Source organism: Micromys minutus (assembly GCF_963924665.1).
Source record: "Micromys minutus genome assembly, chromosome: 20".
Lineage (NCBI taxonomy): Eukaryota > Metazoa > Chordata > Mammalia > Rodentia > Muridae > Micromys > Micromys minutus.
In genome coordinates, this window is record NC_137955.1 from 25,881,065 (window position 1) to 25,908,472 (window position 27,408).

Sequence of the window (27,408 nt, forward strand, 5' to 3'; positions counted from 1 at the left end):
GATGAGTGTTTCAGAGTCTTTCACTCCCTGCAGTTGCCCAGTTTTGGATCTTTATGCTAATTACTTAACATAGTAAGTAATTATTTTAGCTTCTCTGATAAGGTTTAAGCAATGCACTAATCTAGGGGTATAGCAGTATGTCCAAAGGTGTTGGACTTTTTTTTTTATTGGATATTTCACTTACTTACATTTCAAATGTTATCCCCTTTCCCAGATTCCCTGCGCAAACCCCCAATCCTATTCCCCCACTTATATGAGGGTGCTCCCCAACCTACCCGTTCACCCCACCTCCTTGCCCTGGTATTCCCCTACATTGGGGCACTGAGCCTTCACAGGACCAAGGACCTCTTTTTCCATTGATGCCAGACAATGGCATCCTCTGCTACATAAGCTGTGGGTCCCTCCTTGTATACTCTTTGGTTGGTGGTTTAGTCCCTCGAGAGAGTAGTCTGCTTGATTGATATTGTTAAACCTCTTCAGCTCCTTCAGTCCTTTCTCTAACCCCTCCATTGCAGTCCCCATGCTCTGTATTTGTCAGGCTCTCTGGCTCCTGTCAGCAAGCACTTCTTGGCATTGGAAATAGTATCTGGGTTTGGTGTCTGTATATGGGATGAATCTCCAAGTCCAATCTTTGTTGTCAGAATATTTAGCAATCCAACAAATGCAGTAGTAAAAGCAGCAGGGGTGGAGTCAGTAGATGCCACAGGCCCTTTGAGGGCTATTATATTTTTATGCCCTTTCTAGAGTCCCCAGAATTAAACTATCTGCTGCAGCTGGCACAAATCATGCACTCCCCCCCACTAAAATACAAGGCAGTCATAGTTAACAGCTATGGAAAATCTGAACCAGCTCCATACCCCACACCTGGGATTAAAACAAAAGCACATTTACATAGCTGGATTTTTAAAGAACCCAAAGCTCTCGCTGCAGTGGTTGGTTATTCCCATAACATTTATGCCAGCATTGCATCAATGGGTATATTTTGCAGGCAGGTTGCTATTGTAGCTACAGGGTTCATTGTATAGTGAGATCAATGGTTACTGTTCTCCTCAGTAGCATGAATAGTACCTCCCAACACTGCAGTGTTAGTCAGTAGGGATAAAGCTCCTAGTTAAGAACTAGCTCATTTTCTCTGTTCAGTTACATGATGCTGTTGTTCAGAAAATAAATTTAATGACTATAAAATATGACTTTTAGAGAAATGACACTCAGAAACCATTTTAATGTCTGTTTTTATAAGTGAAGTCAGAGAGTAATGTGGGCTTAAAGTAAGGCAATGTTACTTGAATAAAGACATAAGATTGTTTGGAGGATATCTAGAATAGAATAAATAGTAAGGGGCTTTAGCTAAAACTCAGAAATGGGAAAGAGTCCATAAAGGGATTTGGATGATTATTGAATGAAATCTGCAGAATCAAAAGATCTCAAAGTATGAAAGAACTGTTAAGAAAAGAACAAAATCGAAGCTTTAAATAGTGAGTTAGATAAAATAGCCACGTTCACTATGCTACTTCTACTGTCCCATGGGTATGGGACATCTTTTACATCTTCTGAGGTTGTCTTAGTTAGGGTTTTGTTGCTGTGAACAGACATCATGACCAAGGCAAGTCTTATAAATCACCTTGAATTGAGGCTGGCTTACAGGTTCAGAGGTGCAGTCCATTGTCACCAAGACAAGAGCATGGCAGCATCCAGGCAGGCATGGTGCAGGAGGAGCTGAGAGTTCTACATCTTCATCCAAAGGAAGCCAGGAACAGACTAAGCATCCTCAGGCAGCTAGGAGGAGAGTCTCCAAGCCCACCCCCAGAGTGACACACTTCCTCCAACAAGGCCACACCCTCTAATAGTGCCACTCCTTGGGCCAAGCATATGCAAACCATCACACAAGTCTTCTACGGTTTTTTTCTTCAGGGACTTGAAGTTCTTGTTATGCAGATCTTTCACTTGCTTGGTTAGAGTTATACCAAGATATTTTATATTATTTATGGCTATTGGAAAGGGTGTTGTTTCCCTAATTTCTTTTTTGGCACATTTATCATTTGTATAAAGGAGGGGGCCACTGATTTGTTTGAGTTTATTTTGTATCCAGCCACTTTGCTGAAGGTGTTATCCGATTGTATTTCTCTAGTAGAATTTTTTGGGGTCGCTTATGTATACTACCATACCACCTGCAAATAGCAATACTTGGACTTCTCCCGTTTCAATTTTTATTCTCTTGATCTCCTCTAGTAGTCATATTGCTCTACTAGAACATCAAGTACTGTATTGAGTAGATAGGAAGAGAGTGGGCACCTTGTTTTGTCCCTATTTTAGTGGAAATGCTTGAAGTTTCTCTATTTAGTTTGATGTTGGTCATTGGCTTGCTGTATATTGCTTTGATTATGTTTAGGTATGTGCCCTGTATCCTTGATTTCTCTAATGCCTTTAATATGCAGAAGGGGTGTTGGATTTTATCAAAGGCTCTTTCAGCATCTAATGAGATACTTGTGTGGGCTTTTTTTTTTCTTCAGTTTGTTTATATGGTAGATTACAGTTGGTTTATATGATGGATTTTCATATATTGAGCCCTCTCTACATCCCTGTGATGAGTTGGAGAACCACTATTTGCTAAGTGGGTAAAAGCATGAAAGAAGCAAGGATTTAAGCACATTCATGATAACTCCAAGTCACCAATAATGTATCAGTGTCATATTAAGGGGAAAAAATATAAGCACTTACCCTTGGATTTACTTAACCAAGAATGATTCCAGATTTGAATTCTGTACTTCATGCTTCCTGTCTTCCATCCTCTCTCGTCTATGGTATGAGTCTGAATATGCCTGCCTGAAGGCTGCCTTGTGAATTTGTCCCTATATGACTGTATCTGTCCGTGTGTGTGTGTGTGTGTGTGTGTGTGTGTGTCTTAACAGGTTTCACTCTGACTTTATTGAAAGCACAGAAAGAATCACATGGGGAAAAAATGGAATACTTTACAGAAACCTTTTTGGTTTTGTTTTTCAAGATGAGGTTTCTTATATAACCTTGGCTGTCCTGGAACTAGCTCTGTATCCAGGCTGGCCTCAAACTCAGAGACCCACCGGCCGCTGTCTCCTGAGGGCTGTTACCAAGACTCTCTAGATGTTTTACATAAATCTTTAACAAGAGATTTTCAAGGTATTCCGTCACTGGCTCCAACTGATCCCAACAGAATGAGATAATAAAACATCATTATTTATCAATCTCCATTAATAGATATTGATTTTAGAAGATTTCTTTTAATCTTTGTTCTTTTACTGCTTTTAGCACTTACATTATTTCAGGTCAAGGACATGGATGAATATATGAGTTAAGATTACAGCTATGCAATAGCTTTGGTTCAGAAATCCAAAGTTAGATTGTTATTGCTTTCTTAAAGGCAGGTGGAATGAATGGGCTAAGAACACGTAGGATAGCTGTCTGTATTAAGTGACCTCATGAGGTATTATTGACTCTGGCTGTCAGGTCCAGCAAAAGTTCCAGTCTCTTAAAATGTCATAGATACTGTCATAACATTGCATTGTCACATTCGAAAATAGGCCAAGGAGACAGAGACAAACAAATGTTTCTAAAAGAACTCATAAAGTTGAGTCTTTTAATCTCTGTACTTGTGGGTGTAGTGCATACCGAAGCCAGAAGAGAGCAGCAGATCCCCTGAAGCTGGACTTCCAGGCATTTGTGAGCCATGGGACATGTGTGTTAGAAACCGAACTCTGGTTCTTCTCAAGAGTAGCAAATGTCCAGTACAACGGAGTCATCTTTACAGCCCCATTTTTTAAAAAAGATACTTGATCTGCCTAAAGCAAGACTTTGATAATGTGAATTGTTTGCAGGAAACCCCTGTTCATGTGCAGAAGGGATACTTATGGGAGTGTAATGACCTGCATGTCAAACATTACTGTGGGGCTACTGAATACTTGCAGTGTGGATGCCTCTATGTTGGCAGTATTTTTAGATAAAATAATTTTAGCTGTTTTTTATAATTTTTAATATGACTAGAAAAATTTAAAATTGTCATAGACTTATTTATTTATTTGGCCAGTATTGCCCTTATTCTTGCTTTATGGGATAGATATTCCTCAAGAGTTGAAGTTGAACTACCATATACCTTAACTTTCTAGCCAAAATAAGTAAAGGTTCACTATGAAACCAAATGATTTAATGATAAACAACTTCACTGTAATAATAACCATAATTAAACAATGTTTTTTTATTTTTTATTAATTTTTATTTTCTAACTTGTCACACTACCTACTTTGAGCTAGCTAGATGGCTCAGTAAATTGTCCTTATTTTGCATTACACTGTCATAATTTGAATCTGATTTTCTAAGAACCAAACAACTTAATGGTTATTGTCTTCACAATCAGCATTTACTGAAGTCTTGATTTTTTTTCTGATTCATAAATTCAAAGACAGTAGAGAAGTAGCCATTGTTTTTCTTCTATTGAACAGCATCCAAATACACCAGGGCTAATAACAGGACTGAAAGAGACCGAATAGAACTTCTCCAGGATGCAGAACCTCTGGATTTTAATGCAGAAACATTTACTGATGATTCTCTGGAACCTGAGTCAGGAAGGTAAGTGCCATCTGTGTCAACTGGCTCTGGTGTGCTTCTGAAATTTTAATGACCAACTGACATTAGGCACTTGAAAACAGAAGATGATTAAGCATAGGAACTGCTGAGGAGCAGCTTGGTGGGATTGTGTTTGCCCAGAATGCACAAGGTCCTGGTTGGATACCCTGCATAGCAAGAGAAGAAAAAGATTTCCTTTTCATTATCAATTCAAAAAATGATGTAATAGTTATTAACCTTTTTTAGTTGGTTTTGCTTTTTGAGACCAAGTTTTATGTAGCCCAGGTTGCCTTCTAGCAGCTGAGGGAGATTTTGCATTGACCTTCTCTTACAGTGTACATCACCATAGGCAGTTTAGTTAGTACTGGAGTGTCAGCCCAGGGAGCTGTATATACTAAGCGAACATCTACCAGTTAATCTATGCCCTTAACATTTGACACCTTCTTAAACTGTCTAGTTAGTTTATGTTTTTAAAAATTATGACATTCTGCTAGGTGTGGTGATACCTGCCTGTAATCTCAACATTTGAGCAGCTAAGATAGGAGGCTGCCCTAGGCCAGTTAGTAAATTCCATGCCAGAATCAGAAATACAGTGAGCTCTGCTGAAGGAAAACAAAGATGCACTGAAAAGTTATACCATTTACTAGTTATAATTGAAATAGACCTTTTAATATAACAGTAGTGACATTAGAATTAAGAAAGAAGTAGAACAAGGAATTATGACTATATTTACATCTCTATTTGACAATTTCATTTATGACATTTATTATCTTTAGTCATATCTGTATATATATATATATATATATATATATATATATATATATATATATATATTGATGTCAGAAACAATATAAACATTTTAACAACATTTTCTTTTATTGCAAAATGTTCTTACTGGATTAATATCCACAAAGGCTTCGTAATTGCATTGTTTGTAAGTCATGCATTTTAGCTCCAGTACTCTGACTACATAGTCTGTCTTCAGTTGTTTTGCCATGAGAAATAATAAAACAAAAAATATAAAAGCAGAACTGCTATATGACCCAGCTCTGCCACTGTTCATATCTCCAAAAGACTCGTAAGTGGGCATATCATACAGATACTAGCGCATCTCTATCTATTGTGCTTTATTCATAGTAGCAACGACATGGAGCCAGCCAAAATATCCACCAACAGATGAAAGCTTATAGGAAAATGAGATCTCTATGTACAAAGGGATTTTGTCTAACTATAAGGAAAAATGTAAACATGGCTTTTCAAGAAAATATTGGTAACTAAAAATCGTGTTAAATGAAATAAACCAGTCTAAAGTGTCATAAAAGTAAGAAGGGGGCTGAGAAGGAAGAGAAAGATCTTAGGTGGGATGATAGAGAGGATCAGAGGGGAATTGCAGCAAGAACGGAACAGGGTTGGGGATAACAGTGGGAGGGAATAAATATGAATACAGTGTAATGGTATATGCGTGTGTGTGTGTGTGTGTGTGTGTGTGTGTGTGTGAGAGAGAGAGAGAGAGAGAGAGAGAGAGAGAGAGAGAGAGAGAGAGAGAGACAGAGAGAGAGAGAGAGGGAGAGGGAGAGAGAGAGAGAGAGAAAGACTGAAACCCTAAAACCCTCTTTAGATTCATATTAGATTCACACATGCGCTTCCATAATAAGTAAGCCCATTACTTTGTATGCTAACTTCAAAAACAAAAATAGAAAAATAATCACACATACTAAAGGTATTTACTGCTTTTATTATCTATACATAGTAAAATCCCCAGAATACTCTATATTTTAAAATTAAACATGGTTATTTATGCAGTATGTAAAATGTTTCTAACAGTTGCTGGTTGATTTGCAATTAAGTTCTTTTAGATTATGATTTTGGGAGATGAGGTTCTACTTTTGGCTGGTGGATTAATGTTATGGTTTACAAATTGTGTAATTAGTTCTCTTTAATTTTTTTTATTTTTGATATTTTAGATCCTTTTTGTATGTTTACATTCTAGGTATCAACCTGGTGGACGATATCTCTCTATGTCTTCCAGCATAATATTTGAAGATATCTAAAGTCTGAAGTAATTAATGGATCAAGTAACCAAGATCAACATATCAGCTCAGCCTTTATGAACATCTTTGTGCCCAGTATTTCCTCTGTACTCTGTATAAACAGTGTGAGGATAACAAAATCAACGTTAAAAATTGATCACATCTTCACAACATTAGGTTATGGTTTGTTGAATAGAGCACCATCTTTTCTGATAGACTTTATTGGATACCATCTGAAGCATTTGCCTTAGAAGTGTAGTTAAGTGGAAGGGTTCAACTCATGATAAACATAGAGCTCACTTGGTTTCATGCTAATTTTTTAGGAGAGTTATTTTAAAGTTCAATGAAGCCATAAGTCATACTAAATTTAAAATTTTATAACTGTAGTTTAAATTTTTACTATTTCTTTACAAATGTTCAACCTACATTTTCCAAAGAACTGAAAGTGAACTGAGACCTCAGATAATTACCGTATTCACTAAACTCATGTCTTAAAACAAGGCTTATGTATCATACATAACTGAATGTAAACAGCTCTTCTTCTGATCTGTATACACTTCCGTGAAATTGTGCATGTATAGATTGTGCATATTAAGATGATTCTTCAGTTGATAGTGTCTTTAGCATGTGTATTCTAACTGGGTGATGTGTTATTCGTTTCTGTCTTTGTAGTAACTGGATCCTTTTATGGTTTTGATATTACTGCTTTGTAAAAGATTTTCATTTGAGAGAAAAATATTCATCTCTAACATTTAGAATATTGACTTGATGCTAATCATTTCATCCAAGAAAAATCCTAAATATCAATGATGAATAGATTTGTTTGTTTTATAGCCAAAGAGTCCCCCAAATTCTCTTAGTATTTACTTTAAGATTTTATTTATGAGTACACTGTAGCTGTTTCCAAACATACCAGAAAAAGACATCAGATCCCTGAACAAATGTTTGTGAATCACGATGTGGTTGCTGGGATTTGAACTCAGGACCTTTGGAAGAGCAGTCAGTGCTCTTAACCACTGAGCCATCTCTCAATTCTTTAATATTTAAAAGATGCCTGCTAATGCTCTTTGTAAAGAAAAGATCTGGCTGTTTTGGCTATTCAATGGTAAAAAGAAAATAATCCATTTATGACCATTGCTAACACTTAAATTGTAGCTTAGGGGAAAAAAAAGAAAAATGTATTAGAATGGATGTGTAGTAAGACCTTGTTTGTTAAAATGCTTATTATTTTAAATTGGTTGTTTCGACCTTCTCATTTAAGCCAAAGTTAGGTATTATGTTTTAAAGAGCCAGTGTTTTATTACAAAATGAACATGGCATAGCATGTGTTAGCAGGGACTGTTCTATGGTTCTGAAGTATTTGTGTCTCTTAGAAAATGCATTCTACACGGGGTGACCAGACTTCAACTTGTGCAAGACAGTTTCACACCTGCTTTCCTTGTAGTTATTACTAGTGCTCAAGTGTTACTCTGTCATATGCTGAGGACATAGTTCTGTGCAGGTACTGAAAGGAAGTATGCATCATCCTCATTGTCTTTTTTTTATTGGTCTTATTTTTTTCACCTTCCACATAGATTCCCCCTTTAAATAATGATCAATAGATAGATTTACTTTGAGTTGAAGGTTGCATAGCCTGCTCAATCCTAGGACACATATGCATATAACCTTTTACTGTGAAATGCAGTCCGAGAGCAGCTGACCAGAGCAGTGATACAGTAATGCTGCTTATAATTTCAAGATAGGTTCCTGGGATACCTTGAGCAGATCATGGAACCTTTCAGTGCCTCAGTTTCTTCATTTTCAGAATGAAGGACTTATTTCCTACTTACCTACTGATCTACCTCACGAAACTGTTGTGAGGGAGTTAAATTGATGATTATGTGATGGGGTTTAGAAAGAGAAAGCAAGTTGTCTGCTGTGCTGCTGCTGCTGCTCTCTCTCTCTCTCTCTCTCTCTCTCTCTCTCTCTCTCTCTCTGTCTCCCTCTCCCTCCCCCACCCCCTCCCCCCTCCCCTCCCCTTCCCTCTCCCTCTCTCTCTCTCTCCCTCTCCCTCCCCTTCCCCTCCCTTTCCCCCTCCCCCTCCCTCTCCCTCTCCCTCTCCCTCTCTCCCTCTCCCTCTCCCTCTCTCTCTCCCTCTCCCTCCCTCCCTCCCTCTCCCTCTCTCTTTCTCTTTTCCCTTGTACTTTGAAGGGAAAGGATGATTATCACAGAAAGGGGGTTTTGAGAAGCTTCAAAGTCCCCAAAGCAAAATGAACTAGTTTGTCTGAAGTTCCTGAAATAGCGACTCATCATTTGTCTGTGGATTTACTTTGAATTATTTTCCTTAAATATACTTTTGTTGTTTTTTTTTTTTCATTAATGCTCAGCTGGTGTTGTCAGAGGAGTAGAAGGATAAGAAGAGAATGAATGTCCAATTTTACTACTAACTTTGATAATGCACTAAGACAGACTGACAGGAATGTACAGAGGAATCAGATACCGCCCTTTAAGGTCACAGCAGCAGAAGTTCATATGCTGGAACACACATGCAGATGCTCTACAAATGCTGCACCTCTTTGTAGTCTTTTGAGTTATTTCCACAGTGAGTTTTGTTGTTGCAATGATCCAGAGTATTCAAAATTTTAAGGAGTTTTTCTTACAGGATTTGTACACAACCATATTTCCATTTTGCTGGGTAAACTTGAGTTTAGAAGACAGTGATTTCAGGCTGACAGCCTTGACTTTATTTCTGAGGAATTAAGGTAATATTTACTAAGCTGCTCTGAGTGGAGCATTGACAGTGTGTATGGTATTTTTTTCAGACATGTATTAATATGTAATGACACAGTCACAAAAATCTTACTACAGGATTCATATGCTTTATGTGCAAAGTGGTCTCCCTAAAGAATTATTTCTGGTACTCTTATTCTTACGTGTTAACAAATATCATAGACTTAGCTACAATTTTGTGGTTTTGAGAGTTTCATACACCCCAGGCTGGCCTCAAACTCTGTATATAACTGAGGATGACCCTGAGCTCCTGATCTTCCTCCACCTCCCAAGGTCCGCAGTCACAGAAATGTGCCACGGCACCCAGATCCATGTTTTTAAAGTAATTGTTAGTTAATATTTAACAAGCTAATAACTCAAAATAAGTATTATAGAAAAAAATTATAAATTTCACGAATCAGCTATATGTATTGTTAATTTACTTTTTAAAACTATATAACCCTTTTATTAATAGCACATTTTTGTAAACAAATTTAAAAAGAATTAAAATATAAATATAATTATAAATATTTGCTGTCAGATCACATACATACAACAGTTTTAGAATAATTTCATCCCACAAAAGGATCTCATTTCACAAAAGTGTTGAGTTAAATCAAAGCATAAAAAGTCCCCATCGTAAAAACAAGTCCAACAATCTAAGTGTCCAGAAAGAAAGGGTGCTTGTTGGTACATATCTGGCCTTCACCATTTAAATTGTCCGATCTAACACACAGGCATAAAATATGTACAAATTGAATGTGGATAGGAAAGTCACTGTGTGTTCTTTAGCATGCTAATGAACAAATTTCATTTATGTTTATTTATAGACCTCATTTTATTCCTTTAATAGGTTTAGGAAATGTTTTCTATATATGTTGATTACCATGTTACAAGGAATATAAAACCTATAATTAAGTTTAGGTTGTAAAGTAAAAGTTATGCCTGAAGATTTCCAAGGCTGACAGTCCATCTGTACCAAGACCACAGGCATGTCCCTGAGGAGTTAGATGCATTTGCATTTCAAAGTGCCATGGACGTGCAGTATTTGACTGTAAAAGTGAAGAGGTAAATTTGTGTAGGGTTTGCCTTTCTTCGTGCCTCCCTCTCTCCCACCTCCCTCCCTCTCGCCTCCCGTCATCACATGACTTTAGTATGCTGACAGACTTTTCTCCTTTGTTAATGTACACAGTTGTTTTTAATGAGCAGCACAATCGGAAGGAACTGCTCTGACTTCACGTCCCATGCTGTGAAATAGCAGTATTGTAAACACGTTGTGCTAGACTAAGGAACAGTGTCTGAGTGGAATCGTGGTGCATAGCTCAGTGCATTTTCTCTGATTATTATGAAGGAGGGCACTGCAATACAAAATATTTTCACGGTAAAATTTTGTTCAAAATATCCAACATTAAGAATTATGAGATATTTCATCATAAAAAGGAATTCATAAAAATGCACGTTTAAAAGTGGAATAGACCAGAAGGGTCAAATCTGACTTCCTTTTGGATAATATTTCCAAATCAGTGGCTTTTGTGGCTAGAGACTTGGAAGGTGCGTTTAAGTTTCAGCTCCTAGATCTTGGCCATGCGAGTCATCCTCCCAGTGGGGCAGACCCTGCCCTCTCTACTGCCAAGGGAGCCTGCTCTCACGTCCAGTTCCTTCCATGTCAGCCACTGTACCGGTAACATGATTCCATTTTCAAATGATTTATGTGTTGAGATCAAGTGAGATCTTGCTATAACTTAAATTTTTCTTAATAAAATAAGACTTTGCATAATTCTGTTATCACTATCTTAAAGGATGCTTTTGCTTCTTCCCTTTTATGGTTATATTGATTACTTGTAAAAGAACTTTGCTGTGCTTGGTGCAAAAGAGTATTGGGAGAGGCTGACTATGGCAAACATGCATGGCAAATTCACAGCCCATTAAAGTGCACAGCATTTGGAGTTGGTATCATGACACAAGTCTTCTGTCTTTATTGAAAGAATACTGGCTAATATCTTCCCTGTTAGGCATGCCAAGTTGTAGGGGAGAGATTGTGTTATTTATTTATTTTTTTAAACAATCCAATGGATTTGTTTTTGTTTGTATTTTGGGAACAACTTGAAGGATTTTTTTTTCATTTTAGAAGATAGAGAGTGTGTATACCTATCTTTTAAATACTGTAACCTAATATATATATATATATATATATATATATATATATATATATATATATATATATACATATAAATTATAACATTGAAAAGTACAAAAAGCTCTAATTATTGATGTTGTTATTTTCCTAGTATTTAATTTTTATAAATAGTTTTGTAAGTGAATGGTTGTAGTATTGCTTTTAAATAGTTTAAAATCATCCTTAAATAAGTTCTGACTCAACATCCTGCCTTAGTACAATATTCTAAAGTGAAGTACTCTGATGTGAATTTGAAACATGCCTGCATTTCCTAAGTTCCTCTATATGTGTATGTACATATACCAGTACCCAAGAAAAGCCTACCAGAAGCCCAAATTCCACATTGCATTGGTGAAGAGCTTGGTATTTTGCCTTCATATAATTCAGTCGCCTAGGTGAAATAGAACATAAATTTCTTCAAATGTCTGTTCAGTCGAAATTTTCAAAATGGTAACTTTTTCATTTGGGGGGTGCATGATGCCAAAATTATAATTAATCGGCCTTTATTATTGGATGCATAACAACAGATGTTTTCCTACCTGGCCAGTAGGTTGTAGATTTAACTGGTTTTGTTTTTGTTTTTTTCCACTAGATTCTCACTACATTTTCAAATCTATATTGGAAACCTGCAAAGTGCTATCAGTAAGTTAGTTAGCATCTTTGGCCTTATCTATGCATATTGTTTCTTAGTTTAGTTTTGACAAATTCACTGACATGGAATTTCTTTGTAGTATTGTAACTTACTGTGATGTAATGATTTTTTAATGTTTATATGATTCATTATTAAAATATAGGATATTGTGTAGCTTTGCATGAAATAAATGACATCTCTATGAGCTACAATTTTGTTGATTATGCATCTTCATTGAAGTTAAACTTTTGAGTAGATCTAGGCATTCTTTATTCCTTATAATTCATTGTCAACATTATTAAACTTTTGAAGATGAATAAGTAGGCACACTCTAGAATAAATAGGCATCTTCTGGTATTCTCTGTCTTGTGTTTACAGTGAGGAGAAGGAAGCAGAAACTTGGCACCTGTTAAGTGCAGTGAGAATGGAGACACAATAAACAGAGAGCTAACTAAGCCAAAGTTGGCTGTTTAAAAAGTATCAGTAGAAGTGACACACTCTAGCCAGCCTAACCAGGAAAACAGGACAGGTTTCTTTCCTGTGTGCAGACAAATGGGCTACAGGAGTGGAGCTGTGGTTAACCCAGTTTCTGAAGGTCATTCCTGGTTTGTAGTACTTTGGTTACACAGGCAACAGGTTAAGGACCAACCCAATAACCCTTTCTACATTCCATGTATGGGAAGGATAGAAGGTTTGAGGGGGAAGGGAAAGAACAGAAAAGGGGCCAAGGAGAGAAGACTGATGATAATGGACTGAACCTCTGAACCTGTAAGCCAGCCCCAATTAAATGTTGTCATTATAAGAGTTGCCATGGTCATGGTGTCTGTTCACAGTAATAAAATGCTTACAAAGACATAATGAGTCTGTCAGGTATTTCCAAGGAGTCAAGGCCCACTCTGAATATGGACGTCACCATCCCTTGGGTAATATGGGTAAGCTTTCATGTTAGCCTGGTGACTGGAGTTAAATCTCTGGGACCCATGTAAGGTGGAATGATTAAAACCAACTACATATGGTTGTTTCCTGATCTCTATATACACCCTAAGACACAGGCACCCATATGCATAACACACGCACACACACACACTACTTAATAATAAATAAATAAAACTGACATGAACAATGAATGGTTCTCTATTTTTTTTATTGTTTTATTAGATGTTCTCTGTATTTACATTTCAAATGTTATCCTGTCCTGTTCCCATCTCCCTCCCCCTCCACTTCCTTCCATAAAAGTGCTCCCTCTCATAATCATCCCCTCTGCCTCAGTGCCTTGGCGTTCCCGTACACTCACTGGGACAAAGGCCTCTTTTCCCATTGATGCCAGACAATGCTAATCTCTGCAACTGGAACCATGGGTCTCTCCATGTGTGCTCAGTGGTTGGTGTTTTAGTCCCTGAGAGCTCTGGAGGGTTTGGTTTGTTGATAATGTTGCTCTTCCCATGAGGCTGCAAACTCTTTCAGCTCCTTCAGTCCTTTCTCTAGCTCTTTCATTGGGGTCTCTGTGTTCAGTCTGATGGTTAGCTGCAAACATACTCAGTTGTATCTGTATGACTGGCAGAGTCTCTGAGGAGGCATCCATATCAGGCTCCTGCCAGAAAGTACTTCTTCAGCTTGGGTTTGGTGGTTAGATATGGGGTGTATCCCCGGTGAGGCAGTCTCTGGATGATCTTTTCTTCAATCCCTGCTCCTCTATTTGACCTTGCATTTTCTCCCATGAATGTTTTGTTCTCATGAAGGGTTCCCTTAACAAGCCTGAGCATGACAAACACAGGCCCAAACATGGCAAACATGGTGCTGACAGGTTTTGTATTTTTATCCCTTTCCCTCAGTCTTGCTAAAATGTGTTGATTATATTCCTAAAGCTAGCTCTCAAGGTCTGTACCCATATTAGGCCACTGATTCATTCCTGAGACAAAACACCAAGCTCCAACAATCAAGATTTATTATTTGGGTAATATATCTAATCAGGACTTAGGTCACCCTAGCACAAACTCCCATTTTCTCCTTAAAAACCCACTCTAGAAAAAAAAAAAAAACAAAATAATAAAAACAAACAAACAAACAAAAAAGCCCAACCAACCAACAATAAACCCCCCCCCCCAACTTGCTGCCTCTGCTGGTTCTTCTGCTGCTTGCTGTCAGCACTTGGTGGGAGGTGAGCCATCCACATCAGACATGGGAAAGGAGATGGGGTGGGGTTAAATAAGACACAAGGCTTCATCTTGACAGTTCTGTGCAGCAGACCCATCGTCCATAGGATGATGATGCCCACAGTTTAAGACTCAGTTGAATCCAAAGGAAAACTGGAGCACCAGCATCCCTCACTCTACCTATTGGCAATGGATGCCATGTTCCCAGCTGCCATGAGTTGGTGCTGCCATGCTTTCTCACCATGATGGACTCTATTTATGGAACTGTAAGCCAAAATAAAGTCTTTATTTTTTTTTTATTTCTGAACTTATTTTCTGGCATGAAAAGTACATTTAAAGAATCCATGTAAAAATCAGTTACCGATGCCAGCCCTGGGGCTCAATAAGAAATGTCCAACGCAACTTGAAGTGTTCTTGGGTTCGGGTTGAGGTTTGGTTTTTGTTTTATGTGGTTTTTTTCTGTTTGTTTGTTTTGTTTTGTTTTTTTTCCTACAGTTCTTTATTTCACCTCCAACATAGACTCTGTCATGGTTTGAAACTTTCCCAATAAACAGGATGAAGGAAGGGTTGGAGGGGCTAAGCCCTCTTCCCACTGGCCCTACCCCTAGCTCCCAGAGACTTTGGAAGACCCAAGGCCCCCTCTCTCTGGGAGCCCCTGGCCTGGCCCACTTGGAGGACTGGTTTCCAGGAAGGAGGTCTGACTGGGCTAAGCTTTATGTCCTAGAAAAAAAAGTCCCCTTCTCCCAGTCTTGGAGGCAGCAGGGACCTAGGTGGGTCCCTTGGTGGGAGGGGGTAGAGAGAGGTGCCCTCTCTTCAGAGCCCATTCTCTACCCAGGGTGGGGGACAAACTTAGCCCTTGTTGCTAGGACACCTTCAGCAAGTGCTGAGGGCAGGGTAGACCTCAGAAACAGCAGGGAAAGAAGGGGTTGGACCCTCATGGAGACAGGGAATCTCTGTCCTGCTGGGAAGGATTGGGGAGGGTAAGGGCAGACTTGAAAACCACCAGAATAAATAGGTTCTGTGTATTGTGTGCAAGCTATAATTCGCCAGCTAAATAGACAGAAAAACTTCTTAAGACAATAGCAAAACAATCCCCTTGAGAGCCCTGGGCACGGCCAGCTATGGGGACCTCACCCCTTGGAGCCCACAGCACCCCTGTGGGCATTTCGCTACCATTATTGTTATTAATAATTATTACTTTAGTGACTCCACTTCTCCTTTCTAAAAATAAATTAGGCATAACCACATCTCAGCAAAACTAAAGGAAAAGGAACAGTTCCCTTCAACTTGCAAACTCAAGAAAGAAAAGAAATATACACAAAGGTCTTTACAGGACAACAAGAATAATAAATAGTTAACAGCAATAAGTAAAAACTACATGAAGCAGTTAAAAAGTACAAGAAAGTTATCTGGTGACAGTTTGTCTTTTTTTTTTTTTTCCTGTTTTAAAATCGTCTTAGTGTGTGGATTTTCTTTCTTTTTTTTTCACTTTTTTTTTGTTAATTGAACAGCTTTATTTTTAAAAAAACAAAGATAAATGTACAGATTTTAAAAGCATTTTTGCATAAAAGTATATGTATACATTTTTGTCAGTACTTGATTTTTCTAAAGGTTTGATAGTATGCATTAAAATCTTACTAGTTACAATGAGCATAAAGAACTTGTAAAACAAGATGTAACCTGGAAATAGTCAAAGTTTTCTTGGTGTGTAGAGATTAAGCATAATGATTTTTCTTTTTTCTTTTCTTTTTTTTTGGGTGGGGCTTTGTTTTTCTTGAACTTCATATAGTCTGTAAGTTGTTTCTGGGGTGTTCAGAGCTTTCTGAGGTTAGTATCCAATTATCAGTGACTGCATATTATGTCTGTTCTTTTGTGACTGGGTTACCTCACTCAGGATGATATTCTTTAGATGCATCATCCATTTTCAAAGGAATTTCATGAAGTCATTGTTTCTGATAGCTGAGTAGTACTCCATTGTATAAATATACCACAATTTTTGTATCCATTCATCTACTGAAGGACATCTGGGTTCTTTCCAGGTTCTGGCTATTATAAATAGGGTTGCTATGAACATTGGGGTACATGTGTCTTTGTTGTATGTTGGAGCTTCTCTGGGGTATATGCCCAGAAGTGGGATAACTGGGTCTTCAGTTAGTACTATGTCCGATTTTCTGAGGAACCGCCAGACTGATTTCCAGAGTGGTTGTACCAGTTTACAACTCCTCTAACAGTGGAGAAGTGTTCTTCTTTCTCCACATCCTCGCCAGCATCTGCTGTCATCTGAAATTTTGATCTTAGCCATTCCTACTGGTGTGAGGTGGAATCTCAGGGTTGTTTGGATTTGCATTTCCCTGATGGCTAATGATGTCGAGCACTTCCTTAGATGCTTCTCAGCCATTCGATATTCCATGATTGAGAACTTTTTGTTTAGCTCTGTACCCCATTTTTAATAGGGTTGTTTGATTCTCTGGTGTCTAACTTTTTGAGTTCTTTGTATACCTTGGATATTAGGCCTCTATCAGAATCCTTGCAGCTTCTTCAGTCCTTTCTCTAACTCCTCCACTGAGGTCCTTGTGCTCAGTCCTATGGTTGACTTTGAACCTCCACCTCTGGATTTGTCAGGCTCTGGCAGTCTCTCAAGAGAGCTATATCAGGCTCCTGTCAGCATGTATTTCTTGGCATCTGCAATAGTGCCTGGGTTTGGTGCCTGTATATGGGATGGATCACCAGGTTGGGCAGTCTCTGGATGACCTATCCCTGAGTCTCTGGTCCACACTTTGTCTCCCTATTTCCTCCTGTGAGTATTTTGTTCCCGCTTCTAAGAAGGACTGAAGTATCCACACTTTGGTCTTCCTTCTTCTTGTCTTCCTTCATGTGGTCTGTGGATTGTACCATGTGAACTCAAGCTTTTGGATTAATATCCACTTATCAGTGAGTTCTTTTGTGACTGGGTTACCTTATTCAGGATGATATTTTCTAATTCCATCCATTTGCCTTAGAATTTCATGAAGTCATTGTTTCTAATAGCTGAGTAGTACTCCATTGTGTAAATGTATTGCATTTTCTGTATTCATTCTTCTGTTGAAGGACATCTGGGTTCTTTCCAGCTTCTGGCTACTGTAAATAGGGCTGCTATGAACGTGGTGGAGCATGTGTCCTTGTTATATGTTGGAGCATCATTTGGATATGTGCCCAGGGGTGGAATAGCTGGGTCTTCAGTTAGCACTATGTCCAGAGTGGTTGTACCAGCTTGAATCCCAATGGTGAAGGAGCATTCCTCTTTCTCTGCATCCTCACCAACATCTGTTGTCAATTTTTGATCTTAGCCATTCTGACTGGTATGGGGTGGAATTTCAGGGTTATATTGATTTGTATTTCCATGATGACTAAGGATGTTGAACTTTTTTTAGGTGTTTCTCAACTGAGAATTCTTTGTTTAGTTCTGTACTCCATTTTTAATAGGATTATTTAATTTTCTGGGGTCTAACTTCTTTATATATATATGTGTGTGTATGTATATATGTATGTATGTATGTATGTATGTATATATGGGATATTAGTCCTCTATCAGATGCAGGATTGTTAAAGATCTTTCCACAATTGTTGGTTGCCATTTTGTCCTACTGACAGTGTCCTTTGCCTTACAGAGCTTTGCAGTTTCATGAGGTCCCATTTGTCGATTCTTAATCTTAGAGCATAAGCCATTGGTGTTCTGTTCAGGAAATTTTCTCCTGTGCCTATTCGTTCTAAGCTCTTGCCCACTTTCTCTTCTATTAGTTTGAGTGTATCTGTTTTTATGTGGAGGTCCTTGATCTTCTTGGACTTGAGGTTTGTACAAGAGATAAGAATGGATCAATTTGTATTCTTCTGCATGATGATTGTCAGTTGAACCAGGACCATTTGTTGAAAACACTGTCTTTTTTCCACTGAATGATTTTAGCCCCTTTGTCAAATATCAAGTAACAATAGGTATGTGGCTTCATTTCTGTGTCTTTAAGTCTATTCCATTGATGTACCTGCCTATCTATGTACCAATACCATGCAGGTTTTTTTTTTTTCCACTATTGCTCTGTAAAACAGCTTGATGTTAGGGATAATGATTTCCCCAGAAGTTCTTAGATTGTTGAGAATAGTTTTCGCTATCCTGGGTTTTTGATTATTCCAAATGAACTTGCAAATTGCTCTTTTTAACTGTATGAAGAATTGAGTTGGAATTTTGATGGAGATTTCATTGAATCTGTGGATTGTTTTTGGCAAGATAACCAGTTTTACTATATTAATCCTTCCAATCCATGAGCACGGTAGATCTTCCCATTTTCGGAGATCTTCTTCAATTTCTTTATTCAGAGACTTGAGCTCTTGTCAAAAAAATCTTTCACTTGCTTGGTTAGAGTCACACCAAGGTATTTTATATTATTTGACTATTGTTAAGGGTGTAATTTCCCTCATTTCTTTCTCAGCCTGTTTATCCTTTGAGTAAAGGAAGGCTACTAATTTGTTTGAGTTCATTTTATATCCAGCCACTTTGCTGAAGTTATTTATCAGCTGTAAAAGTTTTGTGGTAGAATTTTTGGGGTCACTTAAGTATACTAATATATCATGTACAAATGGTGATATTTTGATTCTTCCTTTCCAATTTGTATCCCGTTGACCTCTTTTTGCTGTCTGATTGCTCTGTATAGTACTTTCACTACTATATTCAATGGGTAGAGAGAGAGTGGCCAGCCTTGTCTAGTCCCTGATTTTAGTGGGATTGCTTTAAGTTTCACACCATTTAGTTTGATGTTGGCTACTGGTTTGCTGTATATTGATTTTACTATGTTTAAGTATGAGCCTTGAATTCCTGATCTTTCCAAGTCTTTTAACATGAAGGGTTGTTGAATTTTATGAAATGCTTTCTCAGCATCTAAAGAGATGATCATGTGTTTTTTTGTTCCTTTGAGTTTGTTTATATAGTGGATTACATTGATGGATTTCTGTATGTTGAGCAATCCTTGCATCCCAGGAATGAAGCCTGCTTGATCATTGTGAATGATTGTTTTGATGTGTTCTTGGATTCGGTTAACAAGAATTTTACTGAGTATTTTTGCATCAATGTTTATGAAGGAAACTGGTCTAAAGTTCTCTTTCTTTGTAGTGTCTTTGTGTGGTTTAGGAATGAGAGTAATTGTCGTTTCAAAGAATGAGTAGGGTAATATTCCCTCTATTTCTATTTTGTGAAATAGTTTGAAGAGTATTGGTATTAGGTCTTCTATAAAAGTTTAATACAATTCTGCACTAAACCCATTAGGTCCTGGGCTTTTTTGGTTGGGAGGCTTTTGATGACTGCTTCTATTTCTTTAGCAGTTATGGGGTTGTTAAGATAGTTTATCTGATCCTGATTTAACTTTGGTATTCTGTATCTGACTTGAAATGGCCCATTTTTCTCTAGATTTTTCAGTTTTGTTGAGTATAGGCTTTTGTAGTAGGTTCTGATGATTATTTCAGTTTCCTCAGTTTCAGTTGTTATGTCTCCACTTTCATTTCTGATTTTGTTAATTTGGATACTCTCTCTGTGCCATCTAGTTAGTCTGGCGACTAGTTTATCAATTTTGTTGATTTTCTTAAAGAATCAGCTCTTGGTTTTGTTGATTCTTTGTATTGTTCTTTTTGTTTATACTTGATTGATTTCGGCTCTGAGTTTGATTTTTTTGATTTTTTTTTTTTTTTTTTTTTTTTTTGCCATCTATTCCTCTTGGTAAGAGTAGATTTTTATATTAGTTACATAAACAAGAAGTTTTCTGAGAAAGTATTCTTAAATTTCAGGTATTATAAAAATCAGTTTATTATAAATAAAAATGAAGATGGTACTTTAAATATACAAAGTAATAAATGTGGCTTGAAGTTTGTGTTCAGGCAGGTAAAAAAAATCCAACTCTTCCCTAAGGCATCTGGCTAAGAGTAAACCACTGTTAAATAGTAGCAAAATATTAACTTTTAAAACTACTTTTATTGGAAGCACCCATTTAATTTTTTTTCTTTAACCAAACTGATGAGTGCCAAGGTGATGCCATTCTCATTTGCCACTTGTGAGGCCCTTTTCTGAACCTCTAGCTGCCTGTGGAAACACTACCACCCATTCAGCCAATTGGGTATCATCCTGCAAGCCAAGCTGCTGTAAGCGCTCTAATGCCTTGAGAAAGCTATACTACGGGATCTGATGTTTGCTACACAGTGCAGCCCTGCTTCTCAAAGAACCTCTATCCCAGTCATGACGGGCTTTCGTGTCAACTTTTTGCTACCACAAGCCTTAATAAACTGAAGAGCAGCCATTTTCATATACATCAGGTAGGGGATGCTGATTGGAAAAGGCATAGTCCTTAAGTCTTATTGGTGCAAACACTGTTGCCATTACCATGTTGCTGCTGTAACATTAAACCAAATAAAAGGCCAGGCTTCACACGTGTCTTGTTTGCATTTGATCTGCATCATTAGAGAAGTAGAATACACCAGGATCAGAAGGGAGAAGAGTAACAACAAAGATAGATATAGCAAAAACAGTAGCAAGAAGGTATATAAAGCAATATACAGCAAACCAGTCACCAACATCAAACTAAATGCGGAGAAACTTGAAGCAATTCCACTAAAATCAGGAACGTCTTAGACATGGCTGCCCATTCTTTCCCTACCATCAATATAGTAATCAAAGTCCTGGCCAGAGCAATTAAATAACAAAAGGAGGTCAAAGGGATACAAATTGGAAAAAAAAGTCAAAATATCACTATTTGTACATGATATGCTTTATACTTAAGTGACCCCAAAATTTCCACCAGAGGATTCCTAAACCTGATAAACAACTTCAGTAAAGTGGCTGGATATAAAAGTAACTCAAACAAATCAGTAGCCTTCCTTTACTCAAAGGATAAACAGGCTGAGAAAGAAATTAGAGAATTGACACCCTTCCCAATAGTCACAAAGAATCTAAAATATCTTGAAATGATCCTAACCAAGAAAGTAAAGGATCTGTATGACAAGAACTTCAAGTCTCTGAAGAAGGAAATCGAAGAAGATCACAGAAGATGGAAATATCTCTCATGCTCATTGATTGGAAGGATCAACACAGTAAAAATAGCCATCTTGCCTAAGACAATCTGCAGATTCAATGTAATCCCATCAAAATTCCAATTCAATTCTTTATAGAGTTACAAAGAGCAGTTTGCAAATTCATCTGGAATAATAAAAGACCCAGGATAGCGAAAACTATTCTCAACAACTTCCGGGGGGGATCACCATAACTGATCTCAAGCTGTATTACAGATCAATTGTGATAAAATCTGCATGGTATTGGTACAGTGAAAGGCAGGCAGGTAGGTCAAAGAAATAGAATTGAAAACCTAGAAATGAACCCACACACCTATGGTCACCTGATTTTTGACAAAGGAGCTAAAAGCATTCAATGTAAAAAGGACAGCTTCTTCAACAAATGGTCCTGGTTCAACTGGCAGTCAGCCTTTAGACAAATGCAAATTGATTCCTTCTTATCTTCTTTTACAAATCTCAAGTCCAAGTGGATAAAAGACCTTCACATAAAACCAGGTAAACTGAAACTAATAGAACAGAAAGTGGGGAAGGGCTTAGAACACATAAGCACAGGGGAAACTTTCCTGAACAGAACACCAATGGCATATGCTCTAAAATCAAGAATCAACAAATGGGACCACATAAAATTGCAAAGCTTCTGTAAGGCAAAGGACACCATCAAAAGGACAAACTGGCTACCAACAGATTGGGAAAAGATCTTTACTAATCCTCTATCTGATAGAGGGCTAGTATCCAATATATACAAAGAACTTAAGAGGTTAAACTCTAGAAAACCAATTAATCCTATTAAAAATGGGGTACAGAGCTAAACCAGGAATTCTTAACTGAGGAATGGCAGCACCTAAAAATGCTTAACATCCTTAGTCATCAGATGCTGGAAAGGATATGGAGAAAGAGGAACACTTCTTCACTGTTGGTGGGGTTGTAAACTGGTACAACCACTCTGGAAATCAGTCTGGTGGTTCCTCAGAGAACTGGACATAGTACTACCTGAGGAACCAGCTATACTACTCATGGGCATATGTCCAAAAGAAGCTCCAGCATCTAACAAGAACACATGCTCCACCATGTTTATAGCAGCCTTATTTATAATAGCGGTAAAGAACTCAGATGTCCTTCAATAGAGGGATGAATACAGAAATTGTGGTACATGTACACAATGGAGTACTGCTAAGCTATTAAAAACAATGACTTCATAAAATTCCTAGGCAAATGGATGGAACTTGAAGCTATCATCCTGAGTGAGGTAACCCCATCACAAAAGAACTGTCATGGTATGTACTCACTTATAAATGGATACCAACTCAAAAGGCTTGAATACCCAAGAAACAACTCACACACTTATGAAGCTCAAAGAGAAGGAATGCCAGAAGATGGATACCTCAGTCCTTCTTAGAAGAGAGAATAAAACACTCATGGGAGGAAATAGAGGGACAAATACAGGAGCAGGGATTGGAGAATAGATCATCCAGAGACTGCCTCGCCAGGTGATCCACCCCATATGCAGTCACTAAACCCAAGCACTATTGCTAATGCCAAGTAGTGCTTAATGGCAGGAATATGATATGGATGCCTCCTCAGAAGCTCTGCCAGAGCCATACTGATACAGAGGATGATGCTTGCAGCTAACCAGCAGACTGAACACGAGGACCCCAATGAAGAAGCTAGAGAAAGGACTGAAGGAGCTGAAAGGGTCTGCAACTCCATGGGAAGAACAAAATTATCAATTAACCAAACCCACCACAGCTCCCAGGGACTAAAACACCAACCAATGAGTTTGCATGGAGAGACCCATGGCTCCAGGTGTATATGCAGCAGAGGATAGCATTTTCTGCCATCAATGGAAGGAGAGGCCTTTGGTCTAGCGAAGGTTCATTCTCCAAGTGTAGGGGAATGCCAATGTGCTGAGGTGGGAGAATGTGGTTGGGAGATGGAACACCTTCATGGAGGCAATGGGAGGGGGAAGGGGTATGGGGTTGGGGAAAGGAGATAACATCTGAAATCTAATACAGAGAAAATAAAATCAAATTTACTCTAGAATTATTACATAGTCTTTAAAAAAATTAGAGGCTAGTCATGAATGATGTCAGATTTCTTTTTATCAACATTAAAAGTTCAGGGCCAATGAAAGCTGTAAACCTTGCCATTTCTTTGATAGTTTGTTGACAAAAAATGCAATAGAAGCCCAGGACATAAAACTTTATTCAGCGTCTCATGGCAGGTAAATGGATGAGTCAGGAGGATTTAGGACTTTAGACTCTGGTTACTCAATATTGTTTTATTTTACTGAAAGTATTGGTCAGTCTTTAACCTGAAGAAAATTCCAAAGTAGGCATCTTTCAGAATCACAGTTTTGAGAAACACCACATACCCTTTTAATGAGTTTTCTGGCTTTGGTTATTGTTTAGTTTGCATCAAAATAATCATATCCTGGAAAATTCGGTTTTAAGTGTTCATTGTGTTGGAATGTGTACAGCACAATCTGCTTCCGCCACCGCTCGTGTGTGATTTATTGGCACTGTTTTTATGATCACTGTCATCTTTCTCATCCCTCATTGCAAGTGAGAATATCCATGAAAAAGTATCCAATAAAAACTCAGGTGACAGCAGATGCCCTTTCAAAGCTGAATGCCATTTCACACACTAGATGCTGGGTTTCCTCTCTGTCCATCTGTTACAGGCATTTGATTGCGCCTTACATCTTGGCTGTGGAGAACAATACCACCATGAGCCCCAGGGCACAGACAACCACCACAGACCGCAGGGTTTGCTTAGTGTCAATTTAGTTGTCTTTTAGATCAGCTTCCATGTTCATGCATCGTCTTAACACATTTGTATCTACCTACTGGAGATCTGGTTGAGCAGTTGCAGCGGACCATTTTAAGGTAATTATTTTCTAACTACAGAGATTTCACTCAGAATTTGAAATCCAATCCACAGTTTAGATTCGGAGGATGATCTGTCGGTCATCATGAGTTTTGAGTAAGTAACGGAAGCTATAGACTTCCCAACTCTTCAACAAGCATAGGAAATTTCAGATGAAACCGCTGTGAGTTTAGAGCATCCACAAAGACTACCATTTACTGGTGTTCAAGAATGTTCAATATTGTCTTATAAATACATCTTTAACACAGAATTTTCCTTCCTCACTTCACCAATGGACTTGGATATATGGTCACAAGTATGGAAAACATGGGATTGATTTTCGTTTCTGACTCTTCATTACCCATGTTAAACATTTGAGCTGTTTATTATCATTTTTGCTTAGTCATCCTCTCCCATGTATAGTTTAATAAGTAACTTGGGATGCACTAGGAAACTACAGGATTGTAGTGCTTAACCCATACTGGCTCTAGCCAGTATCTGGGATCACAGTTGACTTATAGCTACCAACTCAGAGTATTGAGACATACAGTAAGAGAGTGGATTGTCTGGGACAGTTTATTGGAAGCAATAAGGAACTGAGAACAGTGCTACAAAAAATGTATGTTGTATTAGAGACCAAATACACAATCATAAACTGACTTTTAGTCAGTGCATAGATGTTAATTTTTCTTGCTGTTCTTTTTTTTCTATTTTATTTTATTTTTATTTTTATTTTTATTTTTTTAAACTTTAAACAAAAACTGTCTGCTCATTGTAAAAAAAAACAAACAAAAAACAAACAAACAAAAAAAAAACCTTTACACACCAAGAAAACTTTGACTATTTCCAGGTTGCATCTTGTTTTACATGTACTCTATGCTCATTGTTACTGGTGGGATCTTTATCACACTATCAAACCTTTAAAAAAACAAAAACAAGTACTGACAAAAATGTATTGTATAATTTTATGCAAAAATGCTTAAAATCTGTACATTTATCTTTGTTTTGTAAAACAAAGTTGTTGAAAAATAGAAAACAAAGATAAAAAAATTTTAAACATTTTTGCATAAATGTATACAAATACATTGTGTCAGTGCTTGGCTTTTTTTTTTCTTTTTTTTTTTCTTTAAGGTTTGATACTCTGCATTAAGGTCTTACTATTTATAATGAGCAATAAGTACATGTAAAACAGGGTATAACCCGGAATTAGTCAACGTGTTCTTGGTGTGTACGGATTTAGCATGACTTTATTTTTTTTCTTTTATTTTTTTCTTGAACTTCACACAGTCTGTGAGTTGTTTCTGGGGCAGTCCGAGCCTCTGGGGTTAGCATCCCACTATCAGTGACTGCATATTATGTCTGTTCTTTTGTGACTGGGTTATCTCACTTAGGATGATATTCTCTAGATGCAACCATTTTCTTAAGAATTTGGTTAAGTCATTGTTTCTAATAGCTGAGTAGAACTCCATTGTGTAAATGTACCACAATTTTTGTATCCATTCATCTTCTGAAGGACATCTGGGTTCTTTCCAGCTTCTGGCTATTATAAATAGAGCTGCTATGAACATTGTGGTGCATATGTCTTTGTTGTATATTGGAGTGTCTCTGGGGTAAATGCCCAGAAGTGGAATAGCTGGATCTTCAGGTAGTACTATGTACAATTTTCTGAGGAATCGCCAGACTGATTTCCAGAGAAGTTGTATCAGTTTACAACCCCTCCAACAGTGAAGAAGTGTTCCTCTTTCTCCACAGCCTCACCAGCATCTGCTGTCATCTGAGATTTGGATCTTGGCCAATCTGACTGGTGTGAGGTGGAATCTCAGGGTTGTTTTGATTTGCATTTCCCTGATGGCTAAGAATGTCTAACACTTCCTCAGGTGTTTCTCAGCCATTCGATAGTCCTCAATTGAGAACGTTTTGTTTAGCTCTGTACCCATTTTAAATAGGGTTGATTCTCTGTTGTCTAACTTTTTGAGTTCTTTGTATACCTTAGATATTAGGCCTCTATCTGATGTAGAGTTGGTAAAGATCTTTTCCCATTCTGTTGGCTGCCGTTTTGTTTTCTTGACAGTGTCCTTAGCCTTACAGAAACTTTGCATTCTCATTAATTCCCATTTGTTAATCTTTGACCTAGGAGCACCAGCCACTGGTCTTCTGTTCAGAAAATTTTCTCCTGTGCCTATGTGTTCTAAGGTTTTCCCCACTTTCTCATCTAATAATTTCAGTGTATCTGGTTTAATGTGGAGATCTTTGATCCACTTACACTTCAGCTTTGTACAAGGAGATAAGAAACGGTCTATTTTAATTCTTCTGCATGCTGAGTGCCAGTTGGACCAACATCATTTGTTGAAAAGGTTGTCCTTTTTCCATTGAATGTTTACAGTTCCTTTGTCAAAAATCAGGTGACCATATACGTGGGAACTCATTTCTGGGTCTTCTATTCTATTCCATTAATCCATGTGCCTATTTCTGTACCAGTACCATGCAGTTTTCAGCACAATTGCCTTGTAATATAGCTTGAGGTCAGGGTTGGTGATTCCCGGAGATGTTTTCTTGTTGTTGAGGATGGATTTTGCTATTCTAGGTCTTTTGTTATTCCAGATGAAATTGCACATTGCTCTTTCCAACTCAATTAAGAAGTGGGTTGGAATTTTGATGGGGATTGCATTGAATCTGTAGATTGCTTTTGGTAAGATGACCATTATTAAAATGTTGATCCTTCCAATCCATGAGCATGGGATATCTCCATTTTCTGAGATCTTCCTCGATTTTCTTCTTTTGAGGTTTGAAGTTCTTGTCATACAGGTCCTTCACTTGCTTAGTTAGAGTCACACCAAGCTATTTCATAGTTTTTGTGACTATTGTGAAGGGTATCATTTCCCTAATTTCTTTTTCCACATGTTTGTCCTTTGAATATAGGAAGGCAATTAATTTGTTTGAGTTAATTTTATATCCAGCCACTTTGCTGAACTTGTTTATCAGCTGTAGGAGTTCTCTGGGGGAATTTGTGGGGTCGCTTAAGTACACTATCATGTCGTCTGCAAATAGTGATGTTTTTACTTCTTCCTTTCCGATTTGTATCCTTTTGATTTTCTTTTGTTGTCTAATTGCTCAGGCCAGGACTTCCAGTAC

The 27,408-nt window shown here is 37.8% G+C and overlaps 1 protein-coding gene across 1 annotated transcript in view; it reads left to right on the top strand.

Annotated features, from left to right (window-relative positions):
• The window catches only part of LMBRD2 (LMBR1 domain containing 2), a 51,063-nt gene extending 43,242 nt beyond the window's left edge, over positions 1-7,821 (top strand). Inside the window, exons 17-18 of the mRNA XM_080933762.1 lie at positions 4,470-4,596; positions 6,584-7,821. Of these exons, the coding sequence (XP_080789888.1) occupies positions 4,470-4,596; positions 6,584-6,644 (188 nt within the window). The 3' untranslated portion in view covers positions 6,645-7,821. The remainder of the gene's footprint in view (positions 1-4,469; positions 4,597-6,583) is intronic.
• The last annotated feature ends 19,587 nt before the right edge of the window (positions 7,822-27,408 follow it).